The sequence below is a fragment of the Pongo abelii genome, chromosome 9 (assembly GCF_028885655.2).
Source record: "Pongo abelii isolate AG06213 chromosome 9, NHGRI_mPonAbe1-v2.0_pri, whole genome shotgun sequence".
Taxonomy (NCBI): domain Eukaryota; kingdom Metazoa; phylum Chordata; class Mammalia; order Primates; family Hominidae; genus Pongo; species Pongo abelii.
In genome coordinates, this window is record NC_071994.2 from 8,857,909 (window position 1) to 8,878,612 (window position 20,704).

General features: G+C 57.4%; 2 protein-coding genes across 9 annotated transcripts in view; one reads left to right on the forward strand and one right to left on the reverse strand.

The window, feature by feature from the left end:
* The window catches only part of LOC112135488 (uncharacterized), a 44,517-nt gene extending 30,976 nt beyond the window's left edge, over positions 1-13,541 (forward strand). For 3 of the 8 annotated variants that reach the window (XR_010141710.1, XR_010141701.1, XR_010141703.1), the window contains exons 5-7: positions 10,152-10,250; positions 11,529-11,777; positions 13,105-13,541. Coding sequence is in view for 1 of the 8 variants with exons in the window: in XM_054525622.1 (XP_054381597.1) it covers positions 9,876-10,250; positions 11,579-11,777; positions 13,105-13,154 (624 nt within the window). In the remaining 7 variants the exon portion in view is untranslated. Of the gene's footprint in view, positions 1-9,745; positions 10,251-11,454; positions 12,147-13,104 lie in introns of those variants that run through there. The other 5 variants (XR_010141700.1, XR_010141706.1, XR_010141705.1 and 2 more) reach the window with 5 other exon arrangements.
* OVOL1 (ovo like transcriptional repressor 1) lies at positions 6,521-15,529 on the reverse strand. Its single transcript, XM_024255338.2, has 4 exons — positions 15,058-15,529; positions 8,287-8,504; positions 7,808-7,997; positions 6,521-7,489 (listed from the first exon to the last, which is right to left on the reverse strand). The coding sequence occupies exons 1-4, from the start codon at positions 15,155-15,157 to the stop codon at positions 7,194-7,196; spliced, it is 804 nt and encodes a 267-aa protein (XP_024111106.2). The 5' UTR covers positions 15,158-15,529; the 3' UTR covers positions 6,521-7,193.
* Positions 15,530-20,704: the final 5,175 nt, after the last annotated feature.

Consider the following 20,704-nt stretch of genomic DNA (forward strand, 5'->3'; position numbering starts at 1 on the left):
CCTGGGTTCAAGCCATCTCTGCCTCAGCCTCCTGAGTAGCTGGGATTACAGGTGTGTGCCACCATGCCCGGCTAATTTTTGTGTTTTTAGTAGAGACGGGGTTTCACCATGTTGGTCAGGCTGGTCTTAAACCCCTGATCTCAGGTGATCCGCCCACCTCCGCCTCCCAATGTGCAGGGATTACAAGCGTGAGCCACCTGGCCTCTGAACACATTTTAAATGATCTGTTTTCTTTGTGTTTTACTCTATTTTATTTTATTTTTATTTATTTATTTTATTTTTTGAGGCAGAGTCTTGCTCTGTCGCCCAGACTGGAGTGCAGTGGCGCGATCTCAGCTCCCTGCAACCTCTGCCTCCTGGGTTCAAGTGATTCTCCCGCCTCACCCTCCCGAGTAGCTGGGACTACAGGCACGTGCCACCACGCCTGGCTAATTTTTTTTTGTATTTTTAGTAGATATGGGGTTTCACGTGTTAGCCAGGATGGTCTGGATCTCCTGACCTCGTGATCTGCCCACCTTGGCCTCCCAAAGTGCTGGGATTACAGGCGTGAACCACCACGCCCGGCCTTTATTCTATTTTAAAAGATTGGTCAAAGTAGGATTTTATGGAATCATTTCACGGAGAGACAGAAAGTGAGGAACGGAGGAAATCAGGCACTGATACCCAGCTCTTACAATCAGGAAACAGAACCTGGAAGATCTAAGTCACAAGGGAGTGCCCTTGCCCAAGACCCCGATCTCCACACTTGAGTCAACCTACCCCTGGCGTGGGCCCCGCAGGGGTGAGGTGCCTGAGCCCCCACATGCAGCCTGCCTGCTGCCCCCGCTGCCCACATGCCACCTCCGCCTGGGAGAGCTGGGGTGTTGGGGGAGGGTGGTGAACTGGGAGCTGACTGGTTGGTTGTAGGGACTGAAAGAGCCAGGCCCTGGAGCCTAAGGTGGGAGAGCAGGAGCCAGACAGACTCCAGAGCTCAGGAAGAGAGATTTGGCTGTGAAAAGAGCAGGACATCCTGGGTCAAGTAGCTGCCATCGCCCGAGGGAGTGGACCCAGAGGACAGTGAGAGGATCAGAGGGGAGTGCCTGCCCGTGGTGAGTCCAGGTTCAGCACAGGGAGCCGCCTTGCTGCAGGTCTTGCTGTCTGCTCGGCTGTCTCTTCCATCCCACTCGGCTCACCAGCATTTTCTCCCTGGCTCTGCCTTCTTGGATCTGATGAGCAGGCCTGGAAGTCACGGCCAGCGCACTTTGACCTTAGAGGATTTTGTGGCTAGGAGATTTTGTGGCTGTGTCCCACCTGCAGCGCCAGAATTAGGTCCCTTTAGTGAGCTCCAGCAAATGACCCCCAGCCAGGCCAGCAGCCCTCCAGCCGTTCCCAGCAGCTGGGGCTTGGGGCACTTGGAAGAGTCTCCCGCTGCCTGCACCGCTCTCCTGGCCTCCCTGCCCTTGGCCTCTCCTGCAGGGCAACCTCCCAGCCTTTAGCCTCCTCACCTCTGCCAGTTTGCCAGCAAGTGTCTTCAAGAGTTTTTATGAGGCCGGGCACAGTGGCTCATGCCTGAAATCCCAACAATTTGGGAGGCCAAGGCGGGTGGATCACCTGAGGTCAGGAGTTCGAGACCAGCCTGGCCAACATGCTGAAACCCCATCTCTACTAAAAGTACAAAAATTAGCTGGGCATGGTGGCGGGCGCCTATAATCCCAGCTACTCAGGAGGCTGAGGCAGGAGAATCGCTTGAACCCATGAGGCGGAGGTTGCAGTGAGCCGAGATTGAGCCACTGCACTCCAGCCTGGTGACAAGAGCAAGTGAGACTCTGTCTCAAAATAAAAAAAGTTTTTACGGAGTCTTTAGAGCAGAGAGGAACTGGAACTTTTGGATTTAGGAGCCCACCTCATTTTATAGATGAGGAAACAGAGGTGGTCTCTCGCCTGGGATCACGCAGACAGTGACAGAGGGCTAGGCTCTGAACCAGGCTCCTGATTGAGGCCCTGCTCTTCCCCTGCACCACTGATGGGTGCCTGACCAAGCAGAGGGAGGCAGCCTTGGCTGTTGGTGCCACACTTTGGATATTGTCCAAAATCACATTAGCTCTTTTTATTTTTCTGCGAGGTAAGGTCTTGCTCTGTCACCCAGGCTGGAGTGCAGTGGTGCGATCTCAGCTTACTGCAGTCTTGACCTCCCAGGCTCAAGCAATTTTCCCACCTTAGCCCTGGGAGTAGCTGGGACTAGAGAAACATGCTACCATGCCCAGTTAATTTTTTTTTTTTTTTTTTTTTTTTGAGACAGAGTCTTGTTCTGTCACCCTGGCTGGAGTGCAGTGGCTCAATCTCAGCTCACTGCAACCTCTGTCTCCAGGGTTCAAGCGATTCTCCTGCCTCAGCCTCCTGAGTAGCTGGGATTACAGGAGTGTGCCACCATACCTGGCAGATTTCTGTATTTTTTGTACAGACAGGGTTTCGCCATGTTGGCCAGGCTGGTCTGGAACTCCTGACCTCAGGCGATCCACCCGCCTCAGCCTCCCAAAGTGCTGGGATTACAGGCATGAGCCACCACACCCGGCCTAATTTTAAAATTTTTTTGTAGAGACAGGATCTCCCTATGTTGCCCAGGCTTGCCTCTAACTCCTGGGCTCAAGCGATCCTCCTGCCTTGGCTTCCCAAAGTTTTGGGATTAAGCTGTGAGCCGCCACTCTCAGCCATCATTAGCTCTTTTTTCGGTGGCAGGGGAAGGGACCACCCCATTTTCCTGTTGACCTGTTGAACTTCAGGTCACTGAAAACACCTAAATTGTCTTATAACTTTTTGTTCTGATTGTAAAAATAATATATATTCACTATAAAAAAAAAAATGAAGCCGGGTGCAGTGGCTCACACCTGTAATCCCAGCACTTTAGGAGGCCAAGATGGGTGGAATACCTGAGGTCAGGAGTTCGAGACCAGCTTGGCGAACATGGTGAAACCAGCCTGTCTCTACTAAAAATACAAAAAATTAGCCAGGCCTGGTGGTGGGTACCTGTAATCTCAGCTACTCGGGAGGCTGAGGCAGGAGAATAGCTTGAACCCCGGGAGCCAGAGGTTGAAGTAAGCCGAGATGGCACCATTGCACTCCAACCTGGGCGACAAGAGCGAAACTCCGTCTCAAAAAATATATATATTGGAAAATATTCCAAGATAGAATATAAATCTTAATGGCACTTACTGTTGTTGTAAAGTTTTTCCCACTCTGCCCTTGCTTGCTTTGTTTTTATGTATAAAAATAGGACTCTCCGTTCATCCTTGTTAAGGCTGTCTGGCTACATCCCCCAGCTCTCCTGTGTCTCAGAATCTTGTATAGTTACCAGTTCTTCCTGGCACCTAGGCGGGACTCAAAAAATGCCTACAGTGTGACTGGCTGAATGAAGAGGCATCGGCTTTAGTGGAAACAGGGACACCTTCCACACCCCTCCTGGCTTCACTCCTCTCCCCTGGTGTCTGAGCCCACTTTCCTTCCCTGAAACACCTCCTCCTCTGTTCTACTCACATCCTCTTGTTCTTCCAGCCCAGCTGCAGACCCACCTCTTCCAAGAAGCCTTTGTTCTTTCTGATGCAAAAGACTGCTTTTGGGTTCCATAGTGTTTGTAGTTTGGCCACACCATTTGTTCTGGGTTAGATAATCTCCTCTCTTTTTCCCAGTCAGTAGAGCCCTATACGCTTTTCATTTGCCTCACAGCCACAATCCAACAGAGCCTGGAGAATACCAACAGAGCCTGGAGAATATTCTGGGCCTGGAAATATGACTGGCCCCACCCTGCGAGGGAAGAGCTCTTCTGGGTGGCACAGGGCACGGCACCCACCTGAGTTCATCTAAGGCATGGGAAGGAGTGCAGAGGTTCAGAGGGAGCCTCTTCCACCCCTACACTGCCCCTGCTTCCTGGAGGCTGTCCTGCCTCCTGAGGTTCATGTGGCGGGCAGTCCCCTGGGTTCCCAACAGCGGGGTGCACGTCTTGGGATAGGAAATGGGATTTAGTTGGCCTTTCACAGAGAGGCCTCTCTGGATAAGAGAAATCCTTCATGGCCAGCTATTTAGAGACAGAAGATGGGTTGGGGCCCTTTTTAGTCCTGTGGGCGGCTACAGGGAGCCTTGGAAAAGGATGTCTTCCCTCGCCTCACAGCGCCTGGTACCAACCCTTCTCACGCCTCCTGGAACAAGACCAATGTCCCAGGCCTGTAGCTTTCTTGTCCATCTGGCCAGGCCATGGTGGAAAAGCACGAATTGGGACCCAGGGACCAGGACCCCCAAGGAGATCAGTCTCCCAGAGCAATCCTAGTAAGCGACAGGGAAAGCCAGGCAAGCTCCAAATTTCCTCCTAGTTTGAATTGCCTAGAGGGACCGTACGTCCCTTCCTGCTTTCTCCATCCATAGCGTGAGCAGTTACTGAGCAGACCCTGGGCCAGGCCGGGTGGGTGGCAGCCTAGCTCCCCTGCTGGTCAGTTGTGAGACACTGTGTCAGCTACCCAAATTCTCTCTGCCAGGGTGGAGGTGGTCACAGAACCTGCCTCAGAAGCAAGTTGAGTCAAGTGAGCAAATACGCATAACACTTCTGAGTGTGCCTGGCACAAGTGCTGTGCAGGTGCGGCCGTCCCTAGGTGCATGGACACAGGTGTGGCTGTCCCCAGGTGCCTGGACACAGGTGTGGCCATCCCTCGGTGCATGGACACAGGTGTGGCTGTCCCCAGGTGCCTGGACAGAGGTGTGGCCGTCCCTCGGTGCCTGGACACAGGTGTGGCCATCCTTAGGTGTGTGGGTACAGGTGTGGCCATCCTTAGGTGTGTAGATACAGGTGTGGCCCTCCCTAGGTGCGTGGACACAGAGCGTGGCTGTCCCTAGGTGTGTGGACACAGAGTGTGGCCGTCCCTAAGTGTCTGACCAGAAGTGATGTGAGCTTTGCACCCTCTTTTTGGGACTGTGGCTCCTCCTGTGGTCTAACCCTGGGAGGGTCCTGGGAGGCCAAGACAGGATCCCCAGGTGACTACATAAAGCCTGGCAGTCTCGGCCTGGCAGAGGCCACCAGTCAGGACGCAGGGTAGGATGAGGCTGATGGACAGAGCCCGGGGGCCCCGCTGCTGCCGCTGCCGAGAGCAGAGCATGCTGAACCGGGACTCAGCAGGCAGTGACTGTCCGAGGCCCTGGGCAGGTCACTTAAGCTGTCTGAGCCAGGCTCTTGTCTTGACCAGGGCCCACTTCGGTTACCGTAACGAGGAAGTGTTTGGATAAGAATGTGTCAATTGTTTCGATTACTTCTCTGCATGGGGAAAAAGGGGCCCATAAGACAAAAACATCGGAAACACAGAAAACATTAGATCTCTAATTTTAATAGTTGAGAGGAAGGTTATAAAATAAAACAGACAACACAGAGCTTCATGACGGCCTCGGATTGGCAGTCAACCCAGGGATACAGAAATGTAAACAAAAACAGAGCTTCCAGATAACATTATTGTGTGCTATGTAACTTTCAGAATACAGCAGCTCCCCAGACACTCTAAAGTCAAGTGAAACAAGAGTTTTGAGAATCAATCTATACACATTTCAGAGGGCAGTCCAGGAAGGAGCCTTCCTCTTAGGTCAGCCCAGGGCTGGGCCTGAGCCTGAGCCCGGGGTGGTGTAGACACTACCCATTTTGGACAGGGGAGGCCAAAGTGGTTCTGCTTCGGGTGGGGTTTGGCTTTAAGGGGCTGCCCAGCTGGCTGTGTTCTGGGGACCTCTTTTGCATTTGCCTCTGGCAGGCTGGCTCTGACCCCTGCCTGTCTTTCCCTTTGGCCCACAAGACACACACCCCTTTACACCCAGAACCCCTTTCCCAGCTGCAGCAAGGGAGCCAGCCAGCCAGCCAGGACGGCTCTCCCCACAGCCACTCCAAACCCCAGCCTGACCAGGTGAAAAAGTCAGAAAAGAGGCAACAGATACAATTTGATAGCCGTCAAATCCTCTCCTCCCTCTGGAAGTTTCTGAGGTGCTGGTCATCATTCTGTCCCATGTGTTGCCACTGCGCTAGGGCTTTTGACTCAACCAAAAAAAGGGCCGGTCTTCCAGCCTGGTCCTGCAAGAGTGTCCTAGTGCTTCAGGTAGTGGATGGGCATCGTCATTCATCCCACCTGCCTGCCCCCTAAAGCCCCAGAAGGACACACCTTCAGCATCAGGCCAGCTCTCTGGGTCACTGGGGCTTGCCTCAACACGATGTGCAGGGCAGAGCCGGGAGGAAAGAGCAGAAGATGCCATGGGCTGTTCGCAGGAGCAGCCGTCCAGGGCGCCACTGGAGGAAGATCTTCCAGTGGCTGTCTCAGCACGTACAAAGAATAGGGGTGGGTTGGGGCAGCCCCCGCCCAGAGCCAAGGCACAGAGGAGGTTTGAAATGTCCAGGATAAATAGAAGTGCATGGGAATGGAGAAAAGCCAGCTCCATCCCACTCTTAAAAACATCACCATTGGCACCAAAAATATATTAACATCTGTACATTTGTCATCTTTAAAAAAAAAAAAAGGGAAATAAAACCTTCTTGGCACCTTGCAGTTTATTTCGTAGAAATGAGGTGAAATGTGGAAAGGCTTCCTGCACGTGAACATGCACACACACAGCAGTGCACACACAAGCACACGCACACACATGGCTGGGCACACGTGTGCCTCTCCTTGCCGGAAGGACAGAGCCCTCCAGAACCCTGAGCATTAGAAGCCCTGCCAGCTGGGGGGTCCGCAGCCAACCCCCACCGCAGTTGTTTGCAGGGGAACCCTTTGCCAGTGCTTTTGACTCTGATGTCCACTGGGGACCTGCAGCCCCTGCCCTGTGCTGAGAGGCAGGGGCAGTGGGATCCTAGCTCGAACCTCCTCTGGGTAGGAAGTCCTGCTGCCAGGCACACAGTGCCTGTCTCTGTGGGCGGCTGCTTCTAATTGAAGGCAGCCTTGGCCTCATCCCTTCTCCTGACATAGGCACATCTTCCCAGGCTCAGAACAGCCTCGGCCCATAAGTCAAAAATGCAAAAATGAGCAGAGGTCATTGCTGGGCCTGAGTGAGCACGTGTGCCCGGGGGGAGACCAAGGCACGGGGGCTCCAGTCCTGATCACTGGTGTTCGGGTGAGAGGTCACAGAAGGGTGGGCTGGCCAGGCAGCTGGGAGGCAATCCTGGATGCTCTCGGGGCCTCCAGGAGCACCCCCAGGGCTCGAGCCGCTCACAGGTGGGGACTGCCCTGCAGCAGGGAAGTGACAGTGTTCTGTAGTGCCACGGCCACCTTCTTGGAGGTCTTGCGCAGCAGCGGGCTGTCAGGGTGGTGCTCCTTCAGGTGCAGGACGTGGCCCTCCTGGCTCTCAGATGTGCAGCCGCACTCCTCACACACGTATAGCTTGGCCCGCCGCTCCTTGTACGCGTACTTCTGCTGCACGCCATGGATCTTCTTGAGGTGAGACTCCAGAGAGCAGCGCTGCGTGAAGGCCTTGTCACACAGGCTGCACTTGTAGGGCCGCACGCCTGTGGGGAGGACAGGGGCCAGCATCAGAGACCTGGCAGGGACTTCAGAGGCTGTCGGCTGCTTCCAGACACAGAAAAGACAGGACCCCTGCCTCTAGGGCCAAGGAATGGACGGAGGCCTGTCCAACACCAACTTCCCGAGTGACTCTCAAATCAAAACGCCTAACTGATGAGCTCAGGAGGACTTTGGCCCTGAGCTCTGGGATGCCCTCCCAGGCTGCCCGTCACCGAGGGAGAGCAGGGGGTGCTGGACTTTTCCTGCACGGCCGCGGCCAGGCGGATCCGGTGTGCTCCTCCCAGCCATGGGCTTCCACTTACCAGTGTGAGTTCGGACGTGTCTCTTGAGGTCGAAGGTGTCATTGAAGCCCTTCCCACAGTACGTGCAGAGGTGCCTCTTGACGTCGTTGTGACACTTCATGTGGCGATTCAGCATGCGCTGGTAGGTGAAGGCCTTCTGGCAGATATGGCAGGTGAACAGGTCTCCACTGGGACTGTCCCCAAGGGTCATCTGTGGGTGAGGACAGCATTGCTGACACACATCCAGAAGTTGGGGCCACAGGCTGGCAGATTGGGAAGACGTGGATGCCAGCCCCCAGTGCCCCTGAGGAGGGTGGTGCCCACCTCCCAGAGACCACAGCTCTGTGCCGTCTGCCCGGAGATCGGCACTCCTCTGCAGAAACCTTGGCCCAGGTCCCAGGTCAGTCTCTGCCTACATCTCATTTGTGCCATGTCTCATGAGCTGGACGCAGGTCTACACGCTCGCCCCCGGCCCTCGGAGACAGCGTGAGTGGCATTACCTTCATCTTGGTGCGCAGGAAGCCATGGTCTCTGCTCTGGGGGCCTGTTAAGTGGCCCATGTCTTCAGAGGGCAGCTGGGCCACCACACAGGGCCCAGGGGCCATGCTGTAGCTAGAGTCTCGAAGGCTCATGTTCAAAGCCAGGGGGCAGGAAGGGGGTTCGGCCACGGAGGGTTCCGGCTCCCGGTAGGGCTGTGGTGGGCAGAAGCCCAGGCTGACTGGGGAGAGAACAGACAGGTGAGAGGCTTGGTAGAGAAGAGAGGGTCCAGCGAGTTTCTAGAAGCTTCCCTAGCCGTGAGACGGCTGGAACCTGGAGACTCTGTCCCTCCCATCGCAGGCATGCAGCAGAGCGGGGCTGCCCCGACCACCACTGCTGCACCACCCTCCCGCCCTATTAAGGTAATTGCAGGTGATGCCAGCCAAGCGCCACTGCCCGCTGAGTAATTTGTGTCTTAGCGGAACTGGGAGGACTGAACTGCCTTGCCAATTATCCCTCCGGAGTTGTCTGCCTGCCCCACCTGGGCCGGTCCCTCTGAATTCCAGGCCTCATCCTCTCTCCTGCAGGGACAAAGGGCACCAGTGGAGACCTTCTGCCCAGGAACAGCTCTTGGAACCTCATCAGAAGGGTCCCTGGTGGTCTGGGCCACTCCAGGCCTCTCCTCCAACAGATCTGGCTGGTGGCCTTGGGGGTTTGGGTGGTCCTAGTCCTGCCTCCCACCCCCACCCCAGCAGGCCGGTCCCTGCTGTTGCACCCTAGGGCTCCAGGCTCTCCACTCCCAGCTGGTCCCAGCTCTGCAGGGAAACAGGCCAGGTGGGTGGAACTGGGAGGAGGTCAGGGAGCCGCAGGTGGATGCAGCCTAACAGTCTCGGCAGCCTGCCCAGGCTTATGCAACCCTCCCCCTCGGCAGGACCGCTCGCCGGGGCATGTCGGGCTGGGCTCCCTCAGCAGCGGCAGCACCGATACCTGGCAGCCCTTGGATGCAGCCACGCCCCACGGCAGACACCTCACACCGAACGGGCCAGGGAGGCTTTGGCTGCAGACCCTGAGCCCAGTGCTGACTAGAGAGGACCAGAAAGAGAGCACTCTCGAGGGACACAGACAGACAATTCTCAAAGCCAACAGAGCTGGGGCAAATTTTTCAACTTAATATTTTTCTTCCAAAGAGCCTGAGCTCAGTACTTGAAACCTGTAAGCTAAGGACATCTTCCAAGCTTCAGAAGGAAAAATCACGAGGGGCCTATGACCAAAAGGATAAGTGAGCTTCCGAGGGAGGCTGATGTGGGATTGCAGAAGCAGGAGCACGGCCCTGTGCACCCTGCCATCCTGCAGCCGGCGAGACAGAGAACGGGCTTGGGCCCGGGCAGGAGGGCTGCCGCCCTCACCTCTTCTCCCAGGAGGACAGGGACGTGGGGGAAGCAGAGGAATGTGATTGTAGAGCAAGGCTGCGTTTGACAGTGCTGAAGTTTCGGGAGAGGCCCCAGCTCTCGCCCCCTCAAAACACAACAAAGGTCTGAGAGAGAAGAATGCGCCCGCCGCCGCCCAGAACCCGTCCTGCAGGCATTGGCGTCCGTCTGTCCGGGGACCTTTAATGAGCCACCTCATTCCTAGGGTTGATTCACCAGCGCCTGGCCCCAGCCTGGCCTCTGGGCTGGCATTGCACCCTTCTCTGAGCCTCAGTGTCAGGCTCAAGTCGTCGGGGTCTGGCTGTCTACCCAAGCCTGTTCCCCTGCCGCAGGAGCTGTCTGTGCCCACAGGGCTGGGGGTGGGCAGGGGCGATGGTGAGCTTCTGATGCAGGCTCACCAGCTATTGGAGACCTTGGCTGAGAATTCAAAGCTGGATGACAGTTTCCATTTCTCAATCCAGGTGGAGACAAACAGGAACCTCTATCCTCCTCTGCCTGTTAGTACTGGATGGTGTGAGCAAGGTCCCCCAGCTGCACCACAGCAGGGCAGGAGACAGCAGGTGAGGGATGGGCTGAGCCCACAAGGGTGGCTGCTCTGGGCTGCCTTGCTCCATGAGAGGGGAGGCTCATGGTTAGGGTCCTGAGATCCATGCATTTGGGAGGAGACCTGTGTCCTTTGCCCACCTCTGCTGTTCCACACAAACCTGGCTGAGCTGGTGCTGGGAGACCGGGGCCAGGGAGTGGGCCTGCCTGCTTTGGCTCTCTGGTCCACCTCCACACTGAGCGAGGGGCAGAGGAGGCTGGATGGGCGGCCACCCGCTGCCAGGGTGGGGACGTTTGCCTCATCCCACCCACCCCGCCAAACCTGTCTCCCTGCCACCCCCATAAGCATGTCCCTTCTGCGGCCACACGCACAGGGAGTGCGCACTGGCGTGTCACCTGGCACTGAGTGTTGCTGAGTGGCAGGAGGCAGGAAGCAGAACTGGTTGGGCCCTGCTTGTGGTGCTCTCTGTCCCTAATTAGATGTTTCCGGCAAGGCGGTGGCGCTATGACCACTTAGCACCCGCCCACAGCTGTGGAGTATGGCAAGGTCAAACTAGCTTGGTCCTCTTCCTACTGCCTGGGGGCTTATGGGTCCCCTCCTGCTGGCCCTACTTGCCTCTACCTGGACAATGTTGAGGGCCAGGCCCAGAGCAGAGGCATGGACACCGAGGGACCGTGTCCAGGGCAGCTGCCCATCGAGGCCTGTCTCCTGCCTTAGCCTCTGTAAGTCTTCCATCTCTTGGATGGAAAGCTGCTGGCCCAGATGCTGGGGAAAGTGCCGGGTCCCCCCATCCAAGGCCTCAGGACAGGGCTGGGCATGAGGCCTGTCCCTGGCTCTCTGGGGAGAGTAAGTGAAGCAGATGCAAGGATGACCCCCTCCTGGGCCCCACTGACCACATGGGTGCTGCCCCAGAACATGGGGGTCAGCCCAGTTCTGAAGGTGAGACGAGGGCCCAGCATGTCAGCACAGTGCAGCTGGTTCTCAGCAGCCTTGCACCCTTATCAGGAAGGGCTGGTGCCCCCCGTGCCCATCTCCTCTGGTCCCTGTAGGTCAGCTAGCAATCATCCAAAAGGACCCAGCACCAGCCAGAGGCAGGCCAGCCCGGAAACGCACGGGCCTGTCTCTTGGCCTTCTGTTTCCACGCTGTGAACTGCCACAGGTCCCCTCAGACAGTATATTTTCCCTCTTTCCCAACCGCTTTTCACTGGGTATCCATAAAGAAGTTAAAACTGTGCCTCGGCCCTAGTGCCAGGGTGCCCGCCCAGAACAGTGGGAGCAGTGCTTCCTGTTGCAGCCCCCACCCAGCCAGGCACAGGCCCAGTGCCTCTGTGGGACTCTGTCCAGGACTTGTTGAAATGGCCGATGATACAAAGGAGCCCCGACTTCACCCATGGCCAGCTTCCCTCGCCATCCTCCCTGCGGCCAAAGGACTCGCCCTCACCTGTTCTTTCTGAGACAAGTCATCTGCCAGGTTTCCGCCTTGGGACACCCAAGCTCAACACAGACAGCCTAGCAGCCTGGGTGACAGGATCCCGGGGGACAGGTAGGAGTCTCATCTAGCTGGCTGCCCAGGCCCATGCTGCTCTTCTGTCTCTGTCCACTGTGTGGCTGTCCACTCTCCCAGCCCCGCTCCCTGGCGAGCACAGCAAACATCTCCTTCGCTGCCAAACACGGCCCAGGAATGACTATAGGATAACCATCCCATCGGAGGCCGGAGCTCTCCCTATCCTCACCCCTGACACATCCTTGGGCCCCAAAGCTCACGCTCAGCCTTCCTGACCAGCTGGAAAGAGATCTGCCCAAGTGCCCACACTACCTAGTGGTAGAGCCAGGCTGGACCGCATTCCTTGAAGGAAGCTCCAGTGTCCCACCGCCCAGCCTGCTGGCCTCCCTGAGCTCGATTGTCCACCAGGTGAGTGGCAGAGCAGACCGTAGCCAGCCCAGTGACAGAGGGGAGGCTGGGAAGCAGTGGTGGGAGGCCTGGGAGAGGCCCTGGGATGCTCCTTGACTCCAGCTTCCAGCCTCAGTCTGTCCTCAGGTGCTTTCCTGGCCTGGAGATTTCACTCAGCATGGGGTGGGGCTCAGGGGAACCAGCTTCAACCCTGTTCCCGGAGCCCTTCCCTGGTCAGTCCAGGAGGTAGAATTTACCCCCTGGGTACAGGTGCCTGGGTTTATCCTCAAGGAACCAGCATTACTCCCTGTCACTCCAAGTCCATATTGACATAACAAAGGAAGGCGAGGGGAAGGTGGTTGGGGGGGCTGGGGGGGAGCAGTTCAAGGTGGCTTCCTGGCCAGTAATCCTTTCAAGTCTCCAGGGTGCTTGCAACCATCCTCACCTCTTCCCAGGGGAAAGATTCTGCCCTGGGAGTGAGAAGCTCTAGAATTCTGCCTTGGGGAGAGAGGCTGATGCGATTGGCAAACTGGGGCCCTGGAATCAGTGCTGTCGGGCTGGGGCCCAGCGTCTCTGGCTGGTAAAACCTTCTCCTTCCAGGTGGTCTCTGGGAGGGTTTGAGGGTCTCAGAGGAACCTGGCAGGAAGGTCAGAACTCAAACACTCCCACGTTCCTGGGCCCTCCACTGGAAATGGGGTCAACGCTTAGCTGGTCACAACTTAACAGGAATCTGTGAGGTGAACGGAAACGTGCCCAGCTGGCTCTGGGGTCATGGTTGGCTGGTGATGGAATGGCCCAGCCAGGGGACAGGCCAGCACAAAACACACCCCCACTCTCCAGCCATCTGAGGCACCCAAGCGTGGACTGAGGACATTCCCTTTCTCATTGCCAAAAACTGTGGGAAAACTCTCCAATGGGCCACGTGACTTTCAGAGATAAAATGAAGTTCTCTATCTTCTGCCCTTTCCTTGAGCCACAGGATTCTCTCCTTGCCATGGGGATGAGGACAAATTCTCCCTTCCTCCTTGAGATTGGACTCCCGCCACACATCCTGGAGGAGCCTACAGAGAAGCCGGCAGGTCTCCCTCACCTGGATGGTGGCAGTGGGGGGCCTGGACCACCCAGAGGCCCTCCCCTGCACCTGACGGGAAGCCCCTGGGGCATAAGTCTCCCCTGCCACTTCCACTGTGGTCACTAGAAGTGTGGCGGAGAAAATCGCTAGGACAAAAAGAAGTCAATGATTTCAACCAGTGGAATTTCTTTGTCCTTTGTAAAAGTCAACACATGATCTGTTACTGATTGGGATGTGAAATAAAACTAAAAATAACAGCACACTGAGCCTGGCTCAGGGCTCAGCTCACCTTTACCACGGTCCAAGTTCAGTTTATCAGATCCCAAGGAGCAGCTAAGCAGCAAGTCAAACACAGGTAAGGGTGGAGGGCGGAGGGCGGAGGGTGGAGCGGGGAGGGGGCTCTGGCCCTCTGCATGCCCCTACCAACCCCCAGGTAGAGAACCAGCCAGCTCACCAGGGAGCGTGGCCAAGCAAGAAGCTATAAACAGGATTCTGAGCCCACACCCTAATCTGCCTCAGGTGAGGAGGCCACTCACTTCCCTTTTTGCCTCAGTTTCCCCACTGGGGTTATCAGGGTCTTCCGGCACATTCCCTTGTTTTAAGGAACTGTGGAAGAGGGGTCCCCTTGAGATCAGGTTAAGCTGTGAAACATCCTGCCAGCGCCACAGACCACTGGGTCCTGGAAGGTCAGGCCACCAAGACCTCACCAGGACACTGTCTCCAACAGCTTATTCAGGAGGGAAACTGAGCAAGAGCCCTCACAGGGCCCCTCACTGCTGCCCTCATTTCCCCACTTTCCTACAAGGCCTGGGGCGGTGCCAGGGAGTCTGCAGATCAAGGGTCAAAGTCAGTTGGTTAATTACTCCTCCCCTCCCCCCTCGGAGGGGCTGGGCTGGGCGTTCAGAGCGTCCCCGCCCCGCCCCCAAGGCCTGGGGAGGGGGCGTTCGGAAGGAAGCAGGCTTTCTTCAGACCAAAGACTTTGTTGGGGGTGGGGGAGGACAGAAGGGGTAGGAGTGTTCCTGGGGCGTTCAGGGGAAGATGCCGCTGGAGGAAGAAGCAACTCTCACAGTCGACGCTCTCTAGGCGTCTGCCAAAAATAACTGGGTACACCAGCTTCCCCGGGCCTGGCCCTCCGCTGTGGGGTGGGCTCCCTGCGGCTGCTTTCCATGCAATTGTGCCCTCCGCAAGGTGAAGGAAGTGCGTTTCTAACAGAGGTGAGACCCGATCCCACCTCTGCTTTAAGGGCAAGCGGAGCGCAGCGGGCGCCTGCCCCACCGTGTCGGCTCACTGCGCGGGACCAGCAGCCGGAGCCCAACGAAAATTTGGGGGCCCACGCCCCCCACCGGCCCGACCCTCACTCCGACCCGGCCACCAGTGTTGTGGGGGAGGAGGAAGGACCCGTGCGAGCGGCTGAAGCTCTAAGTCTTTTAACACAAATCTCGGCCGAAACTCCAGCTCACTCCCCGCCCCCCGAAGTGGCATCGCTCCAGTGCCTTCCTCCCGCCTCATGCAAGTCCCGGTTTTCTGGATTTACGACGTCGGAGCCGAGGGTCGCCTGAGCGGTGACACACCCCGCTGCCTCCTCTGTGCCGCGGTTCCGCGCCCCCCGGGCTTTCGAGCGGCTCCCCTTCCACCATGCAGCCCCCGCCCCAACCAGCGTTCTTCCGCCGGCCCCGCCCCCGCCCCCGCCCCCCGAGTCCCGGGTAGAGAGCCACGGGCCCACCGAGCCCAGGCCGCGGGCGCATTCAGCCCCGGCGCCCACACCGCGCCTGCCGCCTGGCTCCGCGGACCTGCGCCCGCCCGCCCGCAGCCTCGACGCCGCCGCGGGCGCCCCAGGCCGGAGGGCGGTTGCAGCCTCACCTGGCACGTAGATCTCGCCGCGCTCCTCGTCGGGGAGCTCGCTCCAGTTCCTCTTGCACGTGGAGACGCACGGCTTCTTCACCAGGAACGCGCGCGGCATTTTCGAACCCTCGTCGCTGGACACGGGCCGCTTCCGTAACTGAAGCCGGGAGCCGTCCCACCTTTGCGGGGCCGGGCTGAACGCCGGGAACGGGGCACAGCAGGGAAGGAGTCGCTAAGGCGCCCTCACGTTCCGGGTAAGGTCCGAGCCCGGACGGCGCGCGCCGGTTCCACCTCCGCGGAGTGTCGCCGTCTTCCCTGCGAACGAGGTCCCTTGCGGCCAGGTGCACCGGGCGGCGCGGGGAAGCGGCAGGTAAGCGTCTCCCGGCTCGACTGGCGTCCCCCGCCACCGCTCGGGAAGTCTTAAAGTGCGAGCCGGACGGACGGGTTCACGCTTTATTGGCTCGCGGCGCTGTGTGTTGGTGGCTGGGGCGGGGGGGTGGGGGTGGGGGGCGGTGATCTGATCTAATTAGCTTGGGGTGGCCCGGGGAGCGACGGCGCATGCGTTGGGAAATAACGGTGACAACCCACCTATTTGTTACCTGTCGAACCGGTTTCCATTCCGCTGCGGGTGAGGTGGCCTCGCGGCCCGGGCGGGGCGGCCGGGCGGGGCGGGGGGCGGGCTTCGGGCACTCGGCCCCTGGCTGCCCAGCCGGCCTGGCTCCCGCGGGACCTCCTAGCCAGGCGTACTGGCGTTTGCAAACTGGAGTTTCGGAGCGAGCGGAGCAGGGAGGGAGGGGGCAACGTTATTTGCACCGGCGCTGGCACGCTCCGCGGGTGATGACACGAAACTTCGTCCCACTAGGGCCGGCCCAACCCGGCGCGCCCAAGGCTCCTGGGGAGGCGCGAAGCCGCCGGGCGGGAACGGGCGGCCCGGTCCGCACTTGTTGAACCGGGCCTGGGCCCAGGCGGCGCGGGATCCCAAAGGCTTGGCTGAGCAACTCGTGGCTCAGCCGGGGAGGTGTTTGCTGGGCGCCGGCTTTGTGGGAAAAGGCACGCAGGGCCGCAGGGAGCGGCCCTGGCCGGTGTGTGGGGAGGCACGGACCGCGCGACCGAGTACCTGGCGGAGAACCCGCCTTCTGCCCGGAGGGCTTCACGGAGGAAGTGGCTTCAACTGCGCGGAGTGCGCCGAGAGCCCGACAGATCCCCGCGTCTTGGCCACTGGGACTTATGCATCCTCAAAAACTCTCCTCCTTGTCCCAAATGGGTGGATTTCAGGTGCAGCCAGGCTGGTGGAGCGCGGAGGGCTGGGGACCTCAGACCGGGAAAGGCCCAGCCTCCTTTGCCCTGCTGCGGCCACCGCAGAGAGCTTCCTACCCACGGCCTGCCCTGGGCTGAGGTTCAGCCTGGGACCCGCGCCCCCAGCCACTCTTCATACAGCCACTCTTCATACCCTCCTCAGGCCCCAGGCCCACGTGGAGGGATGCCCCCGCTCCTCAGAGGCCTCCATGAAGCCCACACTCTCATCGTGACACTTTGGCGCTGGCTGGGCTTCCTTCACTCGCTGACCTACTTAAGGGCAGGGATGGGGCGTTCGTGTTTGCCTCTTCCCCTGCCTTTCCAAGGGCTGTGAGCTCCACTCTGATCCCAGCCAGACCTTTGAATTCAACTGACATTAAGTGAACACCTGGTATGTGCCTACCTTTGAGGTGAATCCAGGAGAAACAACCTTAAACACAATCTGTCCAAGAGAGAGGTGCAGTTAGTTCATTCATTCAACAAATATTGATTGAGCAGTTTTGTTGTGCCAAGCCCTGATGCGCTGATACACAGTGGGTGCTCGGTGGATACTATGGTGAAGTCTTCACAGATGTCCCTAGACACAAGGGGCAGTCTTCCCCATCAAGGGAGCAACTCCAATGTCCAGAAGGACAGGACACTGGGTAAATAAAGTGAAGCCGGCCAGGGGAACCCCTCCCTGCATAAGTGAGTTACAGGATGTGGAATGGGGCCTCAGGTGGGAGGTGGTGTTGTCTACTGCTGTATCTCCAGCATCTACAGCTGTGCCTGGCACAAAGTGGGTTATCAATAAATGTTTGTTGAATGAATGAATATCTTTTCTTGACTCCTGTGACCCATTCACCTTTCACAGTCCAACTTTTGGTGGAGACATAGATATAGGAAGACAATACTACAAATTCAGTGATAAAACACAACTGGCCCTGGCCGTTGGGGAGAACAGAGTGGGGGGGACGGGAGAGAATGTGCCTATCTAAACGGCAGTCACAATCCTGTCATTCAGGTGCACAAACCCCAGGTGTTCACAGCTTTCCATTTTCCAAGAGAAGCCAGAAGTCCAGATTTGTAAGTGATATCAACTAATTTTTAAATGTTAGCTCAATTTTTTTATTTTTAAAATAATTTTAAGAGTTGGGGTCTCACTAGGTCGCCTGGGCTGGAGCACAGTGGTGCAATCTCGAATTACTGGGTTCAAGTGATCCTCCTGCCTCAGCCCCCTGAGTAGCTGGGACTACAGGTGTTTGCCACCACACCCAGCTAATCAAAAAATTTTAAAACATGGAATGGGTCCAACAAAACACCCTTGTGGGTTAGGTTTGACCCACAGGCCGCAGTGTGTGGTGTGGCTGTCTTCACGGGCAGCTCAGGAGACAGACGATGTATGTGATGGCAGGGAAACACGGAGTTGAACTGTGAGTGCCACGAAGGCTGGCGTCCTGTGCTCTGTTCACCACATCTAGCAGCACATCTCTGTTCATCTAGCAGCACAGTGCCAGCTAGATGGCATTCATTCATCCCTTAATTCCTGAGAACCTGCTGTGCCAGGCACTGAGATTCTACAAAGCAAGGCAGACAAAGAAATAAGGAAACAAGTAAGCAGAAGCATAAGATGCACACAGAACATTTGGTGAGAGAATGTGATGATGGCAGGTAGGGGTGCTGAGGCCTGAATGAGAGGGAGGAGCCAGCTGTGCAGAGTGGAGAAGACCATGACCAGCAGAAGGAACAGCTGATGCCAAGGCCCCTGAGCAGGAGTGAGCCTAGTGTGTACCGCGAACCCAAATGCAACCTGGCCGTGCGGTTGGGGGAAGAGGGGGTAGGGGAGCTGAGGTTGGAGAGGCAGGTGGGCCACACAAGGTGCTGTTAAAACCCAGGCCAGGCCTCCCCTCGGCTCACACCCTCCAGTGGCTTCACTGCAGCTGGAATAAGAGCCTGAGGCCTGGCGTGCTGGGGCCACCGCTGACCTCCCAATTCCCTTCCAGCTGGGTCCCTGTATGCCAGCCACACTGCTGTCTCCTGCGTCCCCTGAACAAGCCTTGGCCTGTTCCCAGCTCTGGCCCCTCCTCCCGATGCTCCTTCTGCCTGGAACACTTTTCCCTACTGGATTACTGGCCACCTTTCTTCATTCAGGTTTCAACCAAATGTCCCCTCTTCTGAGGGGCCTCTCCATCCACCCCAGCTAAATCCTTGTCCCCCGCCACCTCTGTCCCACTATTCTATTTTCTTTGCCAAAACTTTGACTCCGTGGCATTTCGTTTTGTCTTTCTTGTTTATTGTTGGTTCTCCTCCCCACCAGTGCAAGTTCTGAACTTGAGGGACCCCTTTTTATTTTACTTTTTAATTTTTATTTATTTATTTTTTTTGAGACGGAGTCTCACTGTCGCCCAGGCTGGAGTGCAGTGGCGTGATCTTGGCTCACTGCAAGCTCCAACCCCCTGGTTCACGCCATTCTCCTGCCTCAGCCTCCTGAGTAGCTGGGACTACAGGCGCCCGCCACCATGCCCGGCTAATTTTTTTTTGTATTTTTAGTAGAGACGGGATTTCACCATCTTCTCCAGGACGGTCTCGATCTCCTGACCTCGTGATCCGCCCGCCTCAGCCTCCCAAAGTGCTGGGATTACAGGCATGAGCCACCGCGCCCGGCCTTATTTTTTATTTTTACTTTTTGTGCCCCTGCTGGTCTGGGTTGGGACCCCTTTTTAAACACCATTTTAAATAGCTTTATTTAGATAGAATTCATATACCATCAAATTCACCCTTTTATAAGATGTACAATTCACTGGTTTTTAGTAACCTCACAGAGCTGTACAACCATCGTCACTAAATCTCAGAACATTTTCATCGCCCCAAAGAAAACCCTGTACTCATTAGCTGTCACTGTGTCTCCCCTCCCCCTGGCCCGGCACCCACTATCTGCTCTATCTCCATGGCTTTGCCTATTGACTCGTTCTTTCCTAAGCCTTCCTGTATCCCCAGCAGCCAGTGCTGCGAGGGTGTGTTTGTTGTAGCCCGATTTTACACATGAGAAAACTGAGGCTCAGGACCCCTTGGGAAACAGACTTTCCCTTTTACAAGCCTTGTGTTTAGTGTCTGCCCACAACTGGGCTGCATGGGGAGGACAGAAACTCAGCAGGAGGAGAAGAAATGAGGGAGGGCATGGAGTGGGGAATTCCCAGCTCAGCATCCGGCAGTGGCCCACACCTGGGCCCTTGACTGGGATTGTTGCTGTCCGGGGTGAGTCTGATGACAGTCTGAGCTCAGCTCCATGCCTGGCCTTGCCAGGGACAGAGCCAGCACCACCCGCCAATAGGGGAGCAGACAGGTGAGAACCGGGCCCATCCAGGGACCTGGACACCCAAGAGGGCCGAGGGTACCTGGTGTGGGGGGAGGACCAGGTCAGATGCAACAAGGGGCTGTTTGTGGAAGTCGAGGCTCCACCTCTGAGGGGCTCTGTGACTGAGAGACTGCACCTCTGTGGGCTTCCCTCTCCTCATCTGGTACCCACCCTCGGTACTTGGGGTTGCTGTGAGCCTCAATAAGCCCATGCGGATTCGTCCACTGCAGTATTGGAGACCACAAGTGGGTTCCCTCCCTCCAGACCCTCAGCCTCAAGGAGCCAAGACTCAGGCAGGAGGTGTGCAGAGGCCATGCCGTCAGAGGCTGAGCCGGGGTCAGAGCCAGTGTCAGGCCCCCTGACCCTTGGAAGCCTGTCTCCTCAACTCTGCAAGGAGTTTAATGATCATTCCTGCCTCACCGTGAGGGTGGTGAGGGCCGGGGATGTGCAGTTACCAGCACCCTCTGGGCTCAGACAGAGAAACCAGACTGGCTCCTACTGCAGGCTGCCTCCCCTCCCCAGGGCTGCTCTCATCCTGCCTCTTTCATCTTAGGTTTAATTAGCCAGGCTGCCTCACCCCACAGCCTCTTGAGTGGGAGTTATCACTCCCATTTTATAGATGGGGAAACTGAGGCACCTAGAGAGAAGTGGTTTGGGGCTGCCGCCTGTGAGTCAACTGTGGAGCCAGGGCCTAGAGGAGCCGGGACCGGGCCTTCTGGCCGGACCTGTCCTTCCGGGTGGGTCTCTATCTCTCCATCCCCAAGGGCACCCAGACAGCCTCCTTTTTGGCACTCTCCATCCCTCAACTCTCCACCACCTCCCATCTGGAGCAGGATAGGGTAGGGAGAGGCCAGCTGGCAGTGGCTTGCATGGGGGCTCAGGCCTGTTTCATCTTCAAAGCGGCTAATTGGAGGCAGAGGTGGGTGGTGGGGTTTGGGCGCCCGCGGTTCTGTGCCCTGGAAACCGGTGGTCTGTGGGGCACCTGCAACCTGGGCCTCTGGCCTGGGAGAGACCGCGGCCCAGACCCCCGAATGC